The sequence below is a fragment of the Poromitra crassiceps genome, assembly GCF_964638095.1.
Source record: "Poromitra crassiceps genome assembly, chromosome: 17".
Taxonomy (NCBI): Eukaryota; Metazoa; Chordata; class Actinopteri; order Beryciformes; family Melamphaidae; genus Poromitra; species Poromitra crassiceps.
This window is the reverse complement of record NC_139635.1, coordinates 16,329,017-16,350,393: the sequence shown is the minus strand read 5'-3', so window position 1 is coordinate 16,350,393 and position 21,377 is coordinate 16,329,017. Positions and strand designations below refer to the sequence as shown.

At 43.5% G+C, this 21,377-nt stretch overlaps 3 protein-coding genes and 1 pseudogene across 15 annotated transcripts in view; 1 reads left to right on the top strand and 3 right to left on the bottom strand.

Moving 5' to 3' along the window:
* LOC310792041 (uncharacterized protein) overlaps positions 1–9,879 on the bottom strand; it is a 152,867-nt gene extending 142,988 nt beyond the window's left edge. For 11 of the 12 annotated variants that reach the window (XM_083653722.1, XM_083653729.1, XM_083653732.1 and 8 more), the window contains exon 1: positions 9,825–9,845. The gene's annotated coding sequence lies outside the window, so the exon portion shown is untranslated. Of the gene's footprint in view, positions 1–9,824 lie in introns of all 12 variants that reach the window. The other variant, XM_083653726.1, reaches the window with a different exon arrangement.
* Positions 1–21,377, top strand: part of LOC310792050 (cAMP-responsive element modulator-like) — a 208,574-nt gene that overhangs the window by 175,652 nt on the left and 11,545 nt on the right. The gene's annotated exons all lie outside the window — the stretch shown is intronic.
* On the bottom strand, positions 13,196–14,951 carry LOC310792046 (gap junction delta-4 protein-like; the record flags this gene model as incomplete). Its single annotated transcript, XM_083653741.1, has 2 exons — positions 13,196–14,328; positions 14,888–14,951. 2 exons carry the CDS (start codon positions 14,949–14,951, stop codon positions 13,196–13,198), a joined length of 1,197 nt encoding a protein of 398 aa, XP_083509867.1.
* On the bottom strand, positions 19,304–20,110 carry LOC310792049 (guided entry of tail-anchored proteins factor CAMLG pseudogene; annotated as a pseudogene). Its single transcript has one exon. The product of its transcript is annotated as a guided entry of tail-anchored proteins factor CAMLG pseudogene (transcript).

The window sequence follows — 21,377 nt, the reverse complement described above, 5'->3', positions numbered from 1 at the left end:
TTTACTCTGGCCTCTTATTTAAGTGTGTATTCTTTAACGTAATACCTTATCTACTTGAAATGTACTGAAAAAAATTGGTATATATGGATATATGTGACACAAAAATGTGTTTTTTCTTTTTTGGCCGGTAAGAAATATGCTTGGCGGGTAAATGTTTTCCATCTACCCGCCACTGGCCGGTGGGTCAAAAAGTTAATTTCGGGCCCTGCATGCTTTTTTTTTTTTTTTTTTTAAGATTATTTTTTGGGCATTTCGCCTTTATTTCTTTTTTTTATATAGGACAGTAGGCAGACAGGAAAGGTGGGGGGAGAGAGAGAGGGGATGATATGCGGCAAAGGACTGCAGGTCGGATTTGAACCCGGGTCGGCCGCAGGAAGGTCCGGGTCGGCCGCGCGAAGGTCCGAGCCTCCGGCATACCAGGGGAGCTACAAGGACGCACATCCACGGTAACGTGCTTGAATTTTAAATTGATAGGTTTGATAGATTAGAATGTAGATTAGAATCCATGAACCATTTTTAGATTTAAAGCATACAATATTTTCGTTGAACTCTGAAGCTTTTGCACCCAAAAAAAGTTTTTATTTTTATTTTCCTGAAAACTTTTTGTGGACGCCCTGGCAAAGTGCCACAGACCCCTGGGGGTCCCCGGACCCCCATTTGAGAACCACTGCACTAGACAACTGACTCACAGACTTTACAGTCAAATAATACAAATGTTGTAAAAACACTAACCTCACCCTGTGTTTCCTGCTGCTGTGTCTAAAATGTATGTCTGTCTGTCTGTCTGTCTGTCTGTCTGTCTGTCTGAACTAACTGCACACATTTTATTTTGACTTTGACTTTGTATGGAGACGTGTTGTCGTGGACTTTGGTCTATTCCATATCAACTTTTTGCTCACATGTCATTTGGAATATTGAATAGGCCATGCTGCACCTCTGCGAAACCACACTGCTTTTAAAGTTCAACAGTATGATTTACAGTGTAGAGTGTGAAACCTATATGAACAGATAGCCATTAGGCTGCCAAAACTGTGATTCATTAAGGGGCTGGATACCAGGCTAAATGTTTCTCTCATATTTTTGCCCCCTCGAAGTCGAAGAAGAATGAGGTGGGTATGAGGCAACTGTTAGGGTTACAGCTACCCTGGAGGTAATGCATGAAGAAGAATGAAGTGGGTATGAGGCATCTGTTAGGGTCACAGCTACTCTGGAGGTAATGCATGAAGAAGAATGAAGTGGGTATGAGGCATCTGTTAGGGTCACAGCTACTCTGGAGGTAATGCATGAAGAAGAATGAAGTGGGTATGAGGCATCTGTTAGGGTCACAGCTACCCTGGAGGTAATGCATGAAGAAGAATGAGGTGGGTATGAGGCAACTGTTAGGGTCACAGCTACCCTGGAGGTAATGCATGAAGAAGAATGAGGTGGGTATGAGGCATCTGTTAGGGTCACAGCTACTCTGGAGGTAATGCATGAAGAAGAATGAAGTGGGTATGAGGCATCTGTTAGGGTCACAGCTACCCTGGAGGTAATGCACGAAGAAGAATGAGGTGGGTATAAGGCATCTGTTAGGGTCACAGCTACCCTGGAGGTAATGCATGAAGAAGAATGAGGTGGGTATGAGGCATCTGTTAGGGTCACAGCTACTCTGGAGGTAATGCATGAAGAAGAATGAGGTGGGTATGAGGCATCTGTTAGGGTCACAGCTACTCTGGAGGTAATGCATGAAGAAGAATGAAGTGGGTATGAGGCATCTGTTAGGGTCACAGCTACTCTGGAGGTAATGCATGAAGAAGAATGAGGTGGGTATGAGGCATCTGTTAGGGTCACAGCTACTCTGGAGGTAATGCATGAAGAAGAATGAAGTGGGTATGAGGCATCTGTTAGGGTCACAGCTACTCTGGAGGTAATGCATGAAGAAGAATGAGGTGGGTATGAGGCATCTGTTAGGGTCACAGCTACCCTGGAGGTAATGCATGAAGAAGAATGAGGTGGGTATGAGGCATCTGTTAGGGTCACAGCTACTCTGGAGGTAATGCATGAAGAAGAATGAGGTGGGTATGAGGCATATGTTAGGGTCACAGCTACCCTGGAGGTAATGCATGAAGAAGAATGAGGTGGGTATGAGGCAACTGTTAGGGTCACAGCTACCCTGGAGGTAATGCATGAAGAAGAATGAGGTGGGTATGAGGCATCTATTCAGGGCCGGTTCCAGAACAAGATGACTAGGGATGCATCCTAGATAGGAAGGGGTGCACATGCACGGGGCAAACTGGGTGGCCGGCCAAAAAATGTGACGTTATTTTACTAAAAATAATGCATTTTACCATCATTTCAGGTAGAATGATACCAGCCAAGCAAGAATATTTCTAGTGTTTCAAGTGCTTTACTGAAATATTTGGACCATATAATGATAATACAATTATCTCAACCTTAAAAGGTTACATATAGGTGCCAAAAAGCCATAAATTCACATCAAAGAACAAAGAAAAAACAACAATTATAATTCAAGTTTAAACAGTAAAGGCTGAATTATGCTCACCCTGCCGTGAAGGGCGCGGGGGTGGAGCGAGGGCCGGGCGCGTCAAATGACGTAAATTTGTTGGGTGTGGTTATTCGCTAGCTCCGTCGGGCGCTCGCCTGATTTTTTTTCTAACAGCGCGAGCACCGCACGGCTTCTCTCCAAACATGTCCGCTTTCAAGCCACTGAACCCTGAACACTGAGCTGTGTTTTCGCCACATTTCTTGACCCATGTGGTAGGCTATAAACTTTGATTTGCAACTGTTCGTTTTTAGTAATTTCACCAAGTAAATGTGTTGTGTTGAGAGCATTATTGAGAGAGATTAAAAGCAGCACAGAGTAGGCTATCAGGGCTGAGAAGTAAAACGGCTTTCAGTAAAAACAAGTTTGGTGATTTGATTCCTTCATGTGCTGATGTGCGGTCGTTTGAGAGTGAAAGCGCACTCAGTACTGCACATCATAGCGTTTCATTGCGACTTTTCACGGGCTGTTCTCACCATTGCACAATACATGCTGATCACTTTCTGAGTATAATGGCATCTGCCCCAGCGCGAGGTCTGCACGGAGACTCGCGGGGCCCCACCCCACGGAGCTTTGCTCGAGTATAAGAGCACCTTAAGTGTGCAGCTGCAGCATTTATTATATAAAAAAAAATCAACTGAGCATGCAGACAATTAAAATAAGGGTGCAATGCGTGCTTTTGCACCCCTGTAAAACCGGGCCTGCATCTATTGAAGAATGAGGTGGGTATGAGGCAACTGTTAGGGTCACAGCTACCCTAGAGGTGATGCATGCAGGGATGTGGGTTGCAGTGACAGAATCCCAGCAAACATTGTATAGACCGCGACGTTACCAGACTAGCTAATTCCGGTCCATCATCTCCCCAGAAAGTCATGCCGCTGCCGGCCACAAGGTGTTTACGTCTCCACATTCCCCCAAAGTAGCGTCTATCTGTCTCTTGCAAAACAATAAATATTGATCTTATAATATTGCTTTGAAAACACCACATGTATGTGTCTTTTGTGTTTTTGTTTGTCAGATAGTCACAGTGTGACGTGTACTCCACGTGCAATGACTACTATTACATAACGCCAGTTTTTTAAATCTGAAAACACGTTTATATCAGTATAGTTTTAACCTGTGGTGTGTGTAAGTGCCTTTTTATTGTATTTATCGCGTGCTTCCTTGATCTCCCGCCGCTCAAAGTAGGCCTACACAAGAGATGGACAAGAAATGAAGCTGTACAGAGAGTAGACGCACGCACAGTCAACATAAAGTCTGTTACATTATCGCACATGATCTAAAATATATACCTGTCTCATCACTGGTTGGAATCATGAAACTGAAGTAGCAAGGCAGCCTTGCAATGCAAGTTCCAGTAGCTATCTTCACGTCCAAACTCAAGTCCCCAATAGAAATGTCTATTGAGGACAATATATATGAGAAAATGCAGAGAGCAACCTCAACAAATTAACAGCCTAGTGGTTAAGTGAAAGGACTTGCAAGCCAGCGCCCGAGATCGAATCCTGCAGAAGGTTTTCGATGTAGCAAAAATCATTGAATCTGGACATAGAGTAGGCTAAATGTAACGCTGCTCAATGCATAATGTGCAGATTTGTATCTGAATATAGCCGTTGTGGGAGCGGCATATTTCGACGTTGTGGGGAAGAAGACGATTGACGTAGCTACGATTTCCACTCCGCATATATAATTACTGTATTAGATCATGACTAGATGTAGTGGTTTGACGTGCAGAAGACGGTTGTTATATGTGAAAATGTTTGCTGGGATCCGGTGGCTCAGTGGTAGAGCTGTCGCCTCGCAGTCAGAAGGTCCTGAGTTCGATTCTCGCCTGGGACAGTGTGGGCGCTGTGGTTGTGTTCCCCCCCATATCTTCAGTGCCTACTGCCCAAGTGGGGTATCTCGTCGTAAGGGCCTTTCTGTCTGTGTGGAGTTTGCATGTTCTCCCCGTGCTCCCCCAGGGGGTTCCTCCGTATATAACCCCCCCCCCATTAAAAACATGCAGAAGATCAGATCGTCATCGTCATCCGACCAGTGACGACAACATCCGAAGTTGGTCCCCGGGCGCTGTACGAGAAAGCGACCACTGCTCCTGGCCTGCCCCCCGGAGGAAAGGACAAAGCCAGGATGGGTTAAATGCAGAGGACACTTTTCACCAGCCACTGTCAGCATGTGTGTGTTGTGGCCCTCCGTGCATGTGTTGATTGTAATCGTGTGACAATAAAGACGGGCTTGTCCGTCTGAAATCGTGTTTTTATGACAAAAATTAAACAGTTATACTGTAAACACGGCGTGAAGTGCTTTAAAGGGCCCATATTTTGCTAATATAATGTATTATTATTTTATTGTTGGCCTCCAGTAGAGTAACTTATTGCATCAGTCATAGTTTAAAAAACTCATTGTTTATCTTGTACTGGCTCTCACTGCCCCCTTCAGTTCAGCCTCTGTCTGAAACGCTCTGTTTTTAGGTCCTGTCCCTGAACCCCCACCCTCCGGAAAATACTCCAGGTGGGCAGCGCGAGGAGTTTTTGCGTTTGCAAACTTCTGCCCAGAGAGCTATCGCTGTAGAAGCGACTGTCTGTCTGTCTGTCTGTCTGACTATCTATCTATCTATCTATCTATCTATCTATCTATCTATCTATCTAGATAAGATAGATAGATAGATAGATAGATAGATAGATAGATAGATAGATAGTCATGCATAACAGAAACAGACAGGCGATCTCTGCTATGGCTACTAAATTTGGTAGTTGTAAAACAATTATATCAACGAGCAACTGATTGTCAAAACGAATTTGACCATCGATGAAAAACGTGACTTGGACATAAAGCAAGCTATCGATTGATTTATCAACATCCCCCTAGCTATCTACAGCTCCGCTAGGCCGGGCTGCACCCGGACATTTCCTTCAGTGGCTGGCCAAGCAGGGATTCTATTACCACGGCCTGCCATAACGTTACACCGGGAGCTTCACACTAGCTAATGTAGCTAGTTAGCTAACTTCCCAAATGCTTGTGACTATAGTGTGCCTCTCCTAGCAAAGGCTACACGGACCAAACCAAAATGAGGACTTGGAGAAGTCAGCAAGTTGGACTAACGTTACAAGTTCTGAAAATATGTGCCTTTCGCCATTCATCGGTTGTTCATGTCTATAAGGCAGCTGTGCTGCTAGGCTAAATAGCAAGTGCTAACGTTACCCAGCCGGTAAGTAACGTTAGCGCTTCCTAGCAGCACATTGGACCGATGCTGGAATGAGACACATATTTTCAGAACTTACCACTTCAGTCCTACATCCTGGCTCACTTCCATGTCGTCTCCTTGTTTTTGCGGTGTGGAATCCGTTATTCCATGAGACTACTACTGTTGTGTTAGTCCCAGACAGCCAGGCTAGAGAGAGCCTGGTGAGTGGTGACGCCGCGGGTTACTGAAACACAGAACAGGGAAGAGAGGGGAAGGGTGGGAGCCAGTGTTGCCAGATGGCAAATGTTGAATTATCGTACCAGAGGGTCAAAATTATCGTTTTTGGAGTGAAATTATCGTACGCCCCCTCCCCAGCGCGGCGCGCCTCCGGCGCGCCAAAGTCGGGGGGGCTGCGGCTGATCACAGGCTACTTTTTGGACTTGGCATGATCTTTCAACACTGTGATCTCAGCCTGCGTTGCAACAACAACAAAACACCCTGCACGTATTGGCTGCAAATATGTTGTTTGAAGAGATGATTGTATAAACAGATAGAGTGATAGACGTAGGATTCGTCTAAGTGTCACAAAATGATGAAATTATCGTACATTTGGGGGATTTTGGGATTATTGATCGTACATCGTACAGAGGTCGAAATTATCGTACAAATACGATAATTATCGTACGTCTGGCAACGCTGGTGGGAGCTAGTGTGCGCGCGCTGCGCGCCGGCCGGCGGCAACGCTTTGTTGCCAGGGTAACAAGTCCTTACTGACGTCACAAAAATTATGGTTCTCGCACAAAATCGCCATAAATCCATGTCATCTCGTCTACGAGAGTTCATAGGCGCGAGGGGTGGTTCATGGGGGTAACATTAAAACACTTTCACATATTTATTTGAAGCTTAGCCCATGTTTAATATGACCATCCAAGATTGTAACAACATATATATGATACAAAATTAAGAAATGCATAATATGGCCCCTTTAAACATTTACAGGTTTTATGCATTTTATATTGAAGTCTTTAAAACATGGTCTAAAACTCGGCTATACAGTACATAGACCCAAAATCCTGATCTAACCGTGGTCTATATCAGAGCTAAACCATAGAGGCGAGGTTGAAATGAGTCTAAATACATCTGCTCAGTGGGGAATCTGTGTATGACCAAAAATAAAAAGTTATAGTGTAAACACGAGGGTATACAGTGCTTTTGTTACACATTTACATGTTTCTATGCATTTTTTTATGTCTTGTGAAGTTGTTAAAACATGGTCTAAAACTCGCCTAAACGTAGACCCAAAATCCTGGTCTAACCGTGGTCTATATCAGAGCTAAACCATAGAGGCGTGGTTGACGTGATGACAGCTTTGCCGGTTACAAAAGAAAGTCAGCAGTCTGCATCATGTCTGTCCAGACTCAGACAAGTCAGCAGTCTGCATCATGTCTGTCCAGACTCATACAAGTCAGCAGTCTGCATCATGTCTGTCCAGACTCATACAAGTCAGCAGTCTGCATCATGTCTGTCCAGACTCATACAAGTCAGCAGTCTGCATCATGTCTGTCCAGACTCATACAAGTCAGCTGTCTACATCATGTCTGTCCAGACTCATACAAGTCAGCAGTCTACATCATGTCTGTCCAGACTCATACAAGTCAGCAGTATACATCATGTCTGTCCAGACTCATACAAGTCAGCAGTCTGCATCATGTCTGTCCAGACTCTACAAGTCAGCAGTCTACATCATGTCTGTCCAGACTCTACAAGTCAGCAGTCTGCATCATGTCTGTCCAGACTCTACAAGTCAGCAGTCTACATCATGTCTGTCCAGACTCTACAAGTCAGCAGTCTGCATCATGTCTGTCCAGACTCTACAAGTCAGCAGTCTACATCATGTCTGTCCAGACTCTACAAGTCAGCAGTCTGCATCATGTCTGTCCAGACTCTACAAGTCAGCAGTCTGCATCATGTCTGTCCAGACTCTACAAGTCAGCTGTCTACATCATGTCTGTCCAGACTCTACAAGTCAGCAGTCTGCATCATGTCTGTCCAGACTCTACAAGTCAGCAGTCTACATCATGTCTGTCCAGACTCATACAAGTCAGCTGTCTGCATCATGTCTGTCCAGACTCTACAAGTCAGCAGTCTACATCATGTCTGTCCAGACTCTACAAGTCAGCAGTCTACATCATGTATGTCCAGACTCATACAAGGCAGCTGTCTGCATCATGTCTGTCCAGACTCTACAAGTCAGCAGTCTGCATCATGTCTGTCCAGACTCATACAAGTCAGCAGTCTGCATCATGTCTGTCCAGACTCTACAAGTCAGCAGTCTACATCATGTCTGTCCAGACTTTACAAGTCAGCAGTCTACATCATGTCTGTCCAGACTCTACAAGTCAGCTGTCTACATCATGTCTGTCCAGACTCATACAAGTCAGCAGTCTGCATCATGTCTGTCCAGACTTTACAAGTCAGCAGTCTACATCATGTCTGTCCAGACTTTACAAGTCAGCAGTCTACATCATGTCTGTCCAGACTCTACAAGTCAGCTGTCTACATCATGTCTGTCCAGACTCTACAAGTCAGCAGTCTACATCATGTCTGTCCAGACTCATACAAGTCAGCAGTCTACATCATGTCTGTCCAGACTCATACAAGTCAGCAGTCTACATCATGTCTGTCCAGACTCTACAAGTCAGCTGTCTGCATCATGTCTGTCCAGACTCATACAAGTCAGCAGTCTACATTATGTCTGTCCAGACTCATACAAGCTATTCTGAGGTTGTATGACATTTTCAATAGTAGCCTATTGTCAATGGGTTTTTAAAGACATCTTGCAATAGGGGGGCCGCGGCCAAAGGCTAATGCTATATTGGGGTATTGGCATGGAGAAGTGTGGGGACCTATGTCCTATGTCACCATTACACCATGTTTTCAAGCTATTCTTCTGAAGACTAATGCAATATTTTCTTTCTTAGTATGGTTGGGGATTGACCCGCCCTACTCTGCCTCTGATTGGCTTACCCTGATATTTTACACTATCCTTAACCGATCATCACTCCTCATGCCTAAATCCAACCCAATCAGAGGTAGATTAGGGCGGGTCCTGGCATCCGGGTATGTGTAGCGGAGGAAAGGACAAGCCTGGATGGGTTAAATGCAGAGGACAAATTTCACCGGCCACCGTCAGCATGAGTGTGTGTTTGTGGCTGCATGCATGTGTTGGTGTGTTCGTGTGACAATAAAGACGGGCTTGTCCGTCTACTAACTGTAACTGTAGCGGTAGATTCCCTGCCTACCAACATGAGGGTCGCAGGTTCGCGCCCCCCATGTTACATCCGGCTTGGTCGCGCATCCATACATGGGGCTGCGGGTGGGAAGCCGGATTGAGGGTATGTGTCCTGGTTGCCGCACTAGCGCCTCCTCTGGTCGGTCAGGGGCGCCTGTTTAGAGCGGAAGGGAACTGGTGGAATAGAGTAATCCTCTCGTTCCACGTCCTGCCAGTGATGCTTCCCGCTGTCAGATGAAAAGAAGCGACTGGCAACTGTGCATGTGTCGGAGGAAGCATGGTGCTAGTCTACTGCTCTCCCCAGATCGGCAGAGGGTGGAGCAGCGACCGGGGCAGCAGGGGGAATATTGGCTAAGTACAATTGGGGAGAAAATGGGGTGGAAATCAGTGTGTGTGGTTGGGAGGGATTAGGGCGGGTCAATCCCCAACCATCCTAGGAAACGAAAAATTGATGCCAAAACCGGATTAACTGGCAGAACAGTGTTCTTTAAATGAATATCGATTCAATATCAATATATAATATTTTTCTAACCCAGCCCTACTCTGTTATCAACTGTTAAGTTAAATCCCCCCACCTATCATGTTTGTCATGTGTTTGTCCATTGTTTGTTGCACTAGTCTAGTGTTTGGTGTATAGGCCTAGTGTACACCGTCTTTGAGTGCTTACCTCTCTGTCTCTCTCTTCCCCTGTAACACTGCATCATATAACATGAGAAAAGTAGCCTATTTGAATGTGAATGCAGTCGACCCCGTTCACTAGACAACTCACAGACTTTACAGTCAAATAACACAAATGTAAAAAGACTCACCCTGCCTCGCCCTCAGCCCCGTTCCTCCTGCTGCTGCGTCTAAAATGGATTCTGTCTAAACTAACTGCGACACTTTTACTGTAACTTCGACAAAGCAGTTTGCTCCGCCTGTATGGAGAAGTGAGCCTCCCCTCAGAGAACATGTAGACTAAGAATAGAGCTCTACTCCCATCTAGTGGAGGAACCCTGCTATTACTGGTAATACCCAGGAACAAAGGAATGGCTCCTGTCTGACCATGTAGATATGAGGCTGCATTTCTCACCAGATAACAACAAATATTCACCAACTATTTTTTTTAATTGTTTAGACTGATTTTAAGAAGAAAATAATAACGAACCATTTAGAAACATAGAAATCACCAATCTCCTTGATGCTCTCATTTGCTGATGTAGGTCAGATGTGAGGCATCAGTTTCATAACCAGTTAACATGAAGTTGCTTTAAATGTGAATATGTTCTGGCTTCTTTAGTCTTCTAAGACAGTAAACTGATTCTCTTTTGGTTGTGGACTGTTGGTCAGGACAAAAGAAGACATTTGAGGACGTCATCTTGGGTTTGGGTTTTGGGGAAAAACTGATCAACATATTTTATGATTTTGTGACATTTTACAGACCAAACGACTAATCGATTAGTGGAGAAAATAATGGACAGATTAATTTATAATGAAAATAATGGTTAGTGGCAAGAAGCTGATTTAAATGTGAATATGTTCTGGTTTCTTCTATGTCTGATTATCTTTGGCAGCACCACCGTGCACGTGCATGTGCACCGTGGTGCTGCCAAAGATAAAATGTGAGTATTCCAGTGTTTGTGTCGTTCCTAGATGCCACAGTGCTAATGAAGACAATAGTTTAGGCGAAAATTGAGGAAAAATGAATGTCGCTGACACTTTGAAGAGCCCATGTGATCTCTTTATTTGTCAGACAGACTCATAACTGAGCTTAAATGAAAGGTAAGAAGCTACAATTTAAGATGTTGCCAAACATGTTCTCATAGAACATGAGTAAATGTTTATCCAATTAGAATCCAATTTATTGTAGGGGCTGGCTAACTTCATGAGCTGATAACTGTGACAAAGCTGCCATCTTGCAAAGGCTATCATACTAAAATATAATCTATGGATTAAAAAAATCATGATTAGAATTTGCCTACTTGAGTGGTACCGATATGTGACATTTTGGTGGTTTGGCCCATGGATTAAATAGGGGAAAATAAGAAAATGTCCAATAAATATGAAAAGCTACTCCTGTGGAAAGGCTATCATATATTAATTTACTTATTTTGACCCTATAAAGGTAAGGTTTTGCCCATCCAGATGGTACCGATATCTGGTCTGGCCCATGGACTAATGAGCTTGTTATGCATTTTGAGTCACGCTCTTTCCAACGGGGCCACTTTGAAGCAGGCACTCATAGAACGTTTGAAAAATAACACCAACCGTTAAACAGGTAAGCACTGACTTGAGGGCGTCTTTAAATGACAGAGGCATCTTTGTGATTGTGTGTCACAGTATAGCCTACCCTGTTTTCATATGATGCATGTCACTCATTGATTCATAAATACATTAATTCACAAGGTCATATCTGATCATATAATTAGTTAATTCATTCCTTCATTCAAGATAACTTTTGGATCTTACAGATCTAGTAGCTGGGGTTAGCCATGCCAGTGAGTTGCTGTTGAGGTGAGGAGGTTGAAGGGGTTATGTCATCTGAGTAGGTTTGGCGTAAGTCAGGTCGGGAGGGGGGAGGGGGGGGGGCAGGTGTGAGGTCAGAGGTGATGTCATGTGTCATGTTGTGGCTGAACTCTGTGATCCAGACAACAGCTGAGTGCTAACTACTGCTTCATCAATGTCAGCATGTGTTTTTTTCAATGAGTTGTTTTCTCATAACAAGACAGAAACAGCTTGGTATGTGTTAAATAAAAACACACTTTGCAGGGTCAAAATGTAATACAACAGTATGTGAATCAGTTGCATTTCTCCACACAGAAATTACCAAGAGACAGCTGTTGCATTACGACCCACAACTTGTTTCACTTAAGCATCAAGAAAAGCTACATCGTCACACAAAACTTTATCCAAAATGCTTTGAGGGTTGAGAGAAACTCCCTGAATTCCCATCCATTTTTTAAAGGGATTTGAAAAATCCCTGGCAGCATCACCGAGATACAAGCTTATCATGAAACAGTTGTGTACAAAAGGCAGCCAGATCTATTATGGCCTCTACACTTTGTTCCTCTGTGTAAACTTGGTACAAATGGAGCTTAAATAATCATGTCATGCATAAACCTGCTAAAACCCTGTAGACTTAGAACCAGCACAAAGTCACAATAGCTGCAACCACATATGCACATTTCTAAAATGGAGGACAGCAGCGGCAACCCACCTCTGCCTCAGCCACCCTGCATTTCACCCCCCCCCCCCCCCCACTGCCCCATTTTACCCAATTGCCATGAAGACAACAGACCATCCCTCTCTCTCTCACACACACACACACACACACACACACACACACACACACACACACACACACACGGCACACTTAACCTCCATGCATGCCTGTAACTACCATTGAGGACACCGAGGTCATGACCTCGGTATTTTCTAAACAAACAAACAAACAAACGAACAAACAAAATAGAAAAATAGCCCCGGCCCCCAGATCTATTCATCTGTCATTGATGTTTTAAAGCCCTAGTAAATAACGTGATATTGTTGATATTGTTGATATGATGACATAGTTGATCAGAAATGCAACAATTTGCTTCCTCTCTGTGTGCTATATAGAAGGAAGAGACATAACTCACCACAACATTAACATTTTGCATTGGGGCTAGATTGGGGCTTTTGGCGACAGTTCTATTGAAGTGAATGGGTAAGTAACTCCCCTGCAAGTGATGTTTGTGTACATTGTATTTAATTGAGCAGTATTCTGCCATATGTGACCTGTATGCAGAATATATATTGTATGTGTGTGGGAGACATTTATTTTTTGTATCATTGTAAAGCAACAGCACAGTAAAGAGGATATTAATCTAATATGATGTCTGTAGTTTTTTTTTATAGCTCTAGCCTCTTAATTTTGCTCTCAAAATGCACCAGATTGAAGCATTTTACTTTAAAATGGATGACATTTTCTAAGCGGGGGGAAAGACAGCAAATGTCAGCCTCCTAAGGTGAAAACTGTGCCCACTAAAGGGTAGTGTGAACTTTTTCTGGACCAACCAACCGAGAGAGCCTTATAGAGCGGCCGGTTGCACCTAAAAACATCAAGGACTTCAATTAATATATAAGCATTTATGGAATAAATGAAACATATACTATATGCACTCCACCCTCAGCCAGTCTCCTTTCCTCCTGTCCTGTCCTGTTACACCCACGCCCTCTTGTCCTGAGATTGGCTGCTGTCAGACTGTGGGCCTGAGCCTGTACCCACTGGGGTGTACTGGCCCAGCTGTTTGTCACCTATGGGTGTAGGCACCCTGGGACTTGGTGGTGGTCCTCTGTCTGGCCGAGGAGATAAAGGTGGTTTGTTGAGGTGGCTGTGGAGCACGAAGTGACTCGGCAGCGGACCACCCATGGGAGTGGGTGAGCGAGGGACTATAACATCTTTGCATTCTGGGCTCTTCTCATCAGAAGATCCACCAGCCTTAACGATGGCCCCACCATTCAACTTTGCATGGGGAGATACACCAATTAGCGCATTGCTAGCAGTGATTTTCTCATCGTTCTTGAAGCTTCCACTGAGGACGGTTCTCTTGGTCAAAAGAACGTCTGTGTCTTCGGCCCCGCTTGTAGTTGTAAACACACTGCTCTGCTCCCCTTTACTCATCTCCTCCATCAACATCTCCCTCTTCCTCCTCCATCGCACCATCGCCTTCACGGAGCTCACCAGGTCGACCACACTCAGTAGAACGGACAAGGAGGCGACACCCAGCATGAAGTTGAGCATCAGGGACTTCTCAGTTGGCCTGGAGATGTAGCATTCAACCCCCGATGTACAGGGAGCCTCGTAACACAGGAAGCTCTTTGGAATGGAAAATCCAAAGAGCAAGAACTGGCCTGCAGCGAACACCGTTTCCAGCAGGATCCGCAGAAACACAACCAGGATGTAAGCGCAGTGGAAGCGTGGCGTCGACCAATCAGGTGGGAGGTCATGGAGGGCAGCTTTGTTGAGGGACGTTTCTCTGGAGCAGCTTGAGTCCTCGAGTATAAAAGTCCCTCGAGTCGTGTCACAGTGGTAGGTTCTGATATTGTGATTTGACAAAACGTTATGCGTAACGTAAGTCGCAAACATCACGTGAGGAAGACTGAGAAGAACAAGATGGAACAGCCAGAGGCGGAGGACGGAGACGGGAGCGAGAACGTCGAAACACACGTTGGAGCAGCCTGGCTGGATGGTGTTACAGACAAACCTCTCCTGCTCATCACTGAAGAGCGTGAAGCCGGCCAGCAGGAGAACCAGCAGGCGTAAAACCAGCATCAGCATCCACCAGGTTTTGCCTGTAATGGACAAGAGAGGACCAAGTCATATATAATGACTGCTTACTAGATTAGATGATGATGAATAATAAACTGCATCTTCACGGCAGCAAATAATATGATACAAAGAAAAAATAGGATTTAAATACAAATATACTAATAGAGTACCAAATGTAAAACCACTGACACAAGAACATACCAAGGAAAATATATGAGACAAAAGTATAAAACTATGATAGACATGATGTATGGCTACCAATATGAAATAAAATTGAGACAGAAAATAGAACATATACACACAATATGAAAGTTGACAATAACAAATATGTATACAGAAAAATAATTATATAAATCATTATGTATAATAAGGAAGCACATTTTTATATAAAAGCTGACTCAGACAATATAGTTCACAGCTATTAAAATATGCATGCCTTTAATTTAAACACAACCACTTGTCAGATTACAGCATATAAACTTAGATACATATTTATGTTAACAGATTGAGTTTTGATTGCTATAGTGTAGAAAGGACAGTGCTAAATTTGCACTCCTTTCAAGCAGACTTGAAGGAACCTACCCATGAAGGAGACGTTGTGACTGATCGTGATGAAGAGTACGTCTACTGTGCCCATCTTCCTCATTGTTCAGCACTATCCCTGATCCCATAGAAACCAACTCCAAACACTCCAGAAGACTCCCCTTTTTCAAAAAGGACAAATCCGAACGGACTCGATTTGATATGCAGGAGGTTCTGGTGTTGCTGTCTTGTTCAACGCTGTAGCAAAACTAATGTGTGCCTCCACAGCTTGCGGCTAAATACAGTCACGTCTCATGTTGTGTTACTACCTCTCACTCTTGGAAGGAGCTATTCTTACCAGGCTGCCATCAAAGCATTGTTGAGATGTCAAGGTGCTACTCAACCTTACTGGAAGCAGGCATGTGGGGGAGCTTGTGAAGGACAATTAGTCAACTGAAGAGGGACAGTGAGAGACAAAATCATTTTCTCTATGTAATTGTGTCTCTATGTAAGTTAAAATGTCACCTAAAGATATTGTTTAGACCAGGGGTTTTCAAAGTGGGAGGCGGGCCTTCCCGGCGGGGGCTCCAAGCAGTTTCAGGGGAAGCTCAGTGAAGGGAAGGAGGGAACGGAAACAATATTATATTAGTTATCACATACAGTATAATAAGCTAAATTAGTGTGATTTGGTTAAAGAGATAGTTCAGAGATACAGTAATTTTGTGGAATTTCACTCTGTTTTTCACACTTTCCCAGAGTCACAAACTAATAAATGCCTTCAGACAGACCTTTTTTATGTATTTGGTGTAATCAGAAGGATGTCAAACAGCAATATCAGGCTATTTTGGCTCAATTGTTGAGTGTCTAAGGGATCAAACAAGATAATCATGAACCCGTAGACATCTAGCAAGGGGAGTGCCTTTATCCAAGCTGTGTCTGGGGGAGGCCCACAGTCTCAGACTTTGAAACCCCCTGGTTTAGACTATAAAATAACAAAGAATAACATCAACTATAAATCCCATTAACAAATTGTGACGATCAGATCATCACGTGATTTTGGAGCTGTCATCATTTGTGGCTCTGATTGATTGATTCTTACCCGAACCTTAGCCGATCCTAGTCAAGTCTTTACTGTTTATGTGTCTGATAAAACAAAACCCAGAAGAACCCACATGTGTTTACAAAAAGTTATAAAAATACAACATTGAATGTATTGGGTGTCAACTATTGCAATAAACTCAATTGAGAGGCATATTTTTGCTGGCATTGTGCTTTTTTGTAGGCTATTATATTTTATTCCATATATCACACATGTACATTGTCAATCTAATGTTTCTTTTTACAAAGTAGTTTGAAATACTTTTTCTGCGTAGCTTGTAGTTTCCTAAACTACATTTCTGCCAGGCTAGCTTTGCATGAGGCAATGGGACATATATTAACCTGCCTCAAATCCATTATACACAAAAGGTCATATAATGTCATAATGGCCAAAGATGCAAAAGAAAATGACACACAGCAGGAGTAAGCTTATTCCATTGTTGCACTTAATGTTGGATAAAAGCATCAGCAAACATCTCCTTTAAAATGTAACACAGGTCTAATATAAATGTTACAACAGGTTGACCCTGTGGCAGGTTGTTGCTTTCTGTTCAGCCACTAGATGGCAACGTCTTATCAGGTTTTGACTGAGTGAGACTTATGAAAATAATTATTTCTCTTGCTAATTTGATTAATCTCTTATTGGTCTGAATTAAATAATCTAATGACGTCTTTCAGGGGAGAATCACGCTTCATTCCATGACAAAAACACACTGATCCTATTAGGCCCTAAATAATAATGATTTAGAATACAAATATTACAGCAAAATGAGGAAAAACTATACATCACATCGCTTATATTTTGACATTCTGAGCGAGAGCAGAAGTAGCGCAAGGGTTTGTATGTCATGTAAAAGTTGACCTGTCACAGTTTTTAAAATGAAGTGAATTTAGGCAAAAGCACAGGCTGCTAGAGTGAGAGACTCAAGCCTGGCTCCATAAGGTCCCATTATAAAGTTGTAAGCTAGTTTGTTTACCAACACTGACCCCTTGTATAGGGGAGTTTCTGATTCATGGAAATGTCAAAACATTGTGAAGGGTTTTGCACACCACCAGACATACTATAGCAATAAAGAGCACAGATCTGCATCAACTTACTGCACACATACTACAGAAACATTGCTCATTGAATCTGAATGAGTCTCAGCTTTTCAGTCAAACTCAATTGATGCAATTCCAAAACTGTTTGGACCCGACTATGCAGAAATATTAAAATAGAAAAGCTGAAAATAACACATTTACACTGCAAAACACTGCATGATTTTGCCAAAAGCTACATGGGGTTAGCATCATGTGGGCATGTCTGTAAAGGGGAGACTCATTCAGATATCTTGAGAAAGAACAAAGGGGCAGGGCCTCGGGCACCACATGGGGTCTATCTGTGCACATCCCTTTCTGTTGTGCATTATAAATTTAGGTAAATAGTAAAGACTGTAGTTTTGACAAATGTAAGGAGTAGAAAGTACACATTTGTGTTAAAATGTGGGGAGTAAAAGTAAAAAGTTCTCAGAAAAAAATATAGACAACAATGTAGACGGATACCTGATAGGCTACAGTAAACTATTTGTATATAACAATAATCATCATCATCATCATAATCATAATAATGACTACAAGCAACAGGCTACACGAACAGCATGCAAGGGGTTAACTGGATCAAGTCACCTCAAAACATGTGTGGTCATGAAATATAATATATTTATTATATTAATTATTATTATTCGTTCATATTATGAAGAAGCTCTCTGATCAAATGGAGTGCTACATAAAGTATTAAGATTGGTTCGCTATGCAACTTGAATGCAAGTTTTGTTGGAAGACTTTTTAAGTAATTTAGGCTTATTTCATAATGAGTCTTCAACTCTGAGTTTGCTTAAAACCAGTCCACCAAAACTTGGATAATATTTTCACATGCAATGCAATTCAATAAGTGTTTTATGAGATGCTAAGTCATATTTACACTATTTTATAATGATGACTGTTTAGTTAGTTTATGAGTTTATTAAAATGATCCCCATTAGATGCCCACTAGTCTTCCTGGGGTCCAAGAACAATAAACACATTCATGACAAGCAATAAGTAAAATACCAAAGGAAATGAAAAGAACAGAAGAAAGAATAAAAAGCTAATCTTAATTGGCACATTCAGTCTTCAACTCTCCACCGTGAGAGCTGATGTGTGGTGAGCGTTCTGGTGCAAACTGGCTGCCGTGCATCACCTGCAGGTGGGTGCTGCTGCACATCGGTGGTGGATGAGTTGAGTTCCCTCCCCCTCCCTCCCCTGATAGTGAAGCGCTTTGGGTGTCTTGAAAGTCGCTATACAAATCCCATCAATTATTATTATTATAGTCAGTACAACTCTATACTTTAGAAAAGTGTAGTGTGTGTGAGTGTGTGAGTGAGTGAGTGAGTGAGTGAGTGAGTGAGTGTGTGTGTGTGTGTGTGTGTGTGTGTGTGTGTGTGTGTGTGTGTGTGTGTGTGTGTGTGTGTGTGTGTGTGTGTGTGTGTGTGTGAGTGTAGATGGGCTCTGAGCATCCATTTAAAACCAACCCTGCCTTTGATGGAACAAATATTGCTTGGTAGACAATTCAAATACACTACAGACCTGTATGACGGTTCTCTTCATGTAGTTGGGTTTTGGTCCGTCTGGGTAAAGTCATCTGACCACCACTCACCCCTCTGGTGGAGTGTGTATGAATACTTGAACTATGAATTAAATATATATATATATAAATAAATATTATATAATAAATATTATATAAATAAATATAAAAATTCACGAGTTTGAGTTTGAATAACTGTGAAAATATATAAGGTTGGCCGATAGCCTTTGCATAACACTAAGCCATGTGAGATGTATGCATGTCAGCTACGCTAGACCTAGCGAGCACCCCAGGACCAGCCTAGCTAGCTGCCTTGTTTTGTGCTACTTGTAACTTCCCTAGTAGACCTTGAGACACACATGACCACAGAGCAATAATCCAAATGACACAGAACTGATGAACAAACAATTTGGCAAAGTAATAATGGTGTGTAACAATGCAATATTTGTCCTGCCTTCACACTCACATAGACATTGTGACATCATCAGTGACGTCACGACAATGGCTCGAGTGACATGACTGATGACAAGAAATTCCCTCGAGCCAGAGAAACTCCGGTTGAGTGCGTGAGGTGTGCTAAGCACATTAGCTGCAATGAGTTTGGTCACACCCCAATAAAGTGCGCCTATGGCGCATCGTCTCTAGTCTCCATCCTAGAAATACAATTTCTAGTAATAGGTTTCCTGCCTGTCGATCACAACACTTGTGTCAGCCAGCATGTAACGGGGGATGGGGGACACAAGGAGGGTGGGGCTAACTGAGGTCCTCCGAGCCAATCAGGAAGTGTCTGAGCCGACGAGCTCCAGGATCTGGTGCGACAGGATGAAGGTGAAGAAGTAGAGGCAGAGGTCGGCGAAGATGTCGCCCGTCCTCCTGTAGGTGTCCATGACACGGTTGATGACCTCAGCGGGGATGCCGGACAGCAACAGGGCAGAGGTCAGCACAGTGTTCTGTGTCTTCTTCTCCACCTTTGGAAAGTATTTGTATAACCACATGTAGGCCAGTTCCAGGGTCAGAAATGGAGCAAATATTGACAGATACTTGCAGGCAAAAAGCCTGACGGAGACAGCGAGGAGGATGCTGCCGATGAGCCTGAAGATTCTGAAAGGATCAAATTCCTCTGAGTCAAAGCTTCCATCTTGGGCCAGCTTCCCATTGGCCGGCTGACCACGGAGTTTCATGGCGTCGTCGAAACGAGATAAGTCCTTCTGTAGGCCTCGGTGTGGGGAGCCATCATCCGATGCTGCCTCGCCCCTGGATCTCTGTCTCAGTCCCACGGCCTCGTCCTCCAGAGTGGAGCCCAGCTGCTCACAGTGGAGCAGGGAGAAGCAACTCCTCTCCGGGGTGTCGCTACAGTGGCACAGGGACAAGCCCCTCCTCTCGGGGGTGTGGCTGTGGGAGTGGCTGCTGACTCCCACAGCCTCCGGTAAGAAGAGAGGTGTTCTGGGAGGGTCTGAAGACGACGACGTCCTGTTGAGATGGAGGTGGAAGCGAAGGTCTGTGGGACACCGTGACGCGTCGTTGTTTTCAGACTCGTTTTTGGCGAAAGCCACGATTCTGTTCATTCTGTCTTCTGAATTCATGAGCAGGTTTCTCCTCCGGCTCTCGGCTCTCCTCTGCGCCGCCGACAGAGAGCTTTTCTCCTCTGCGCTTCTCCCGCCGTCGGCCTCCACAGACTCCATGTTGAAATAAATCAAATACCTCTAAAGTCTGTTTACAGTCAGTGGATGCAGAACAACAATCCTCTCACTTGGTTAGTTTCCATTAAACACAGCACAATAGCGTTGTCTGAAGTGATGACATCATCCCTGATGACATCACTGATGACATCACTAATGACATCACAATTGCTCTATCATCAGTGACCTGGCCACTTTCTTTCCATCGTGGGGACCTAGAACTGTATGACATCATAGGCGACCCGGCCACTTACTTTCTTTCTTTCTTTCTTTCTTTCTTTCTTTCTTTCTTTCTTTCTTTCTTTCTTTCTTTCTTTCTTTCTTCCTTTCTTTCTTCCTTTCTTTCTTTTGTGGGGACAGAGGGACATACAGTACATGCAAACATACATACGGACAGACCCTTGGTCCCATTCAGCGCTCCAAGTGAACTCAGACCTCTTAGTCAGACTTTTTGCACATAATGTGAACACTCCAACAGAACTCAGACCGCTCTGACCTCCTCGAGGTCTGAGTTCAGTTCACTTCCAAGTCCCCGTTGTGGTTCACTTCACCTGTTCAGTGTGAACACAAAGCACTCCAGATTCATGTATCTCATTGTTGACTCTTTGCTCATAACAACTTTAGTGTATCACCTGAGTTCTCATGTCTCATGTCTCATGTCCATGTGCCTATTTGCTGTTTTCTGATAGGCTCAAGGCAAATCTGTGTTGGTAACAGAACTTAACCTACATTGGTTTAATGTAGGCTCGTATGTTACAAGGTTTTAAAAGATGTCTGTTTCTTTTATCCAATACATCCAATATAGTACGAGACAAATATAAGAACAGCCATCTTGTTCCAAGTGAAAACTACTCATAATCCAAAGCAGTAAAGGTCTGAGAGCTCCAGTGAAACTATGAACAGAAAGAGGACTGAGGCCCCATCAGAGCTGAAGTGGACCAGAAAGAGTCAAATGAACTGACACTTGGCTGCGTTTCCCAAAAGCTTCTTAAGGAGTTAAGAAGCTTCTTAACTCCTTAAGCCAACGCATTTCCCGATTGCTTCTTAGCCTAAGATGATCTTTCGTTAAGAAGGTTTTGTAAGAAGGGTCTGGGGCATTCTTAACACCCTCTTAACGACGAAACACTTACAGATTCAGCCGTGTCAGGCAAAAGGAGATAATAATATAGTC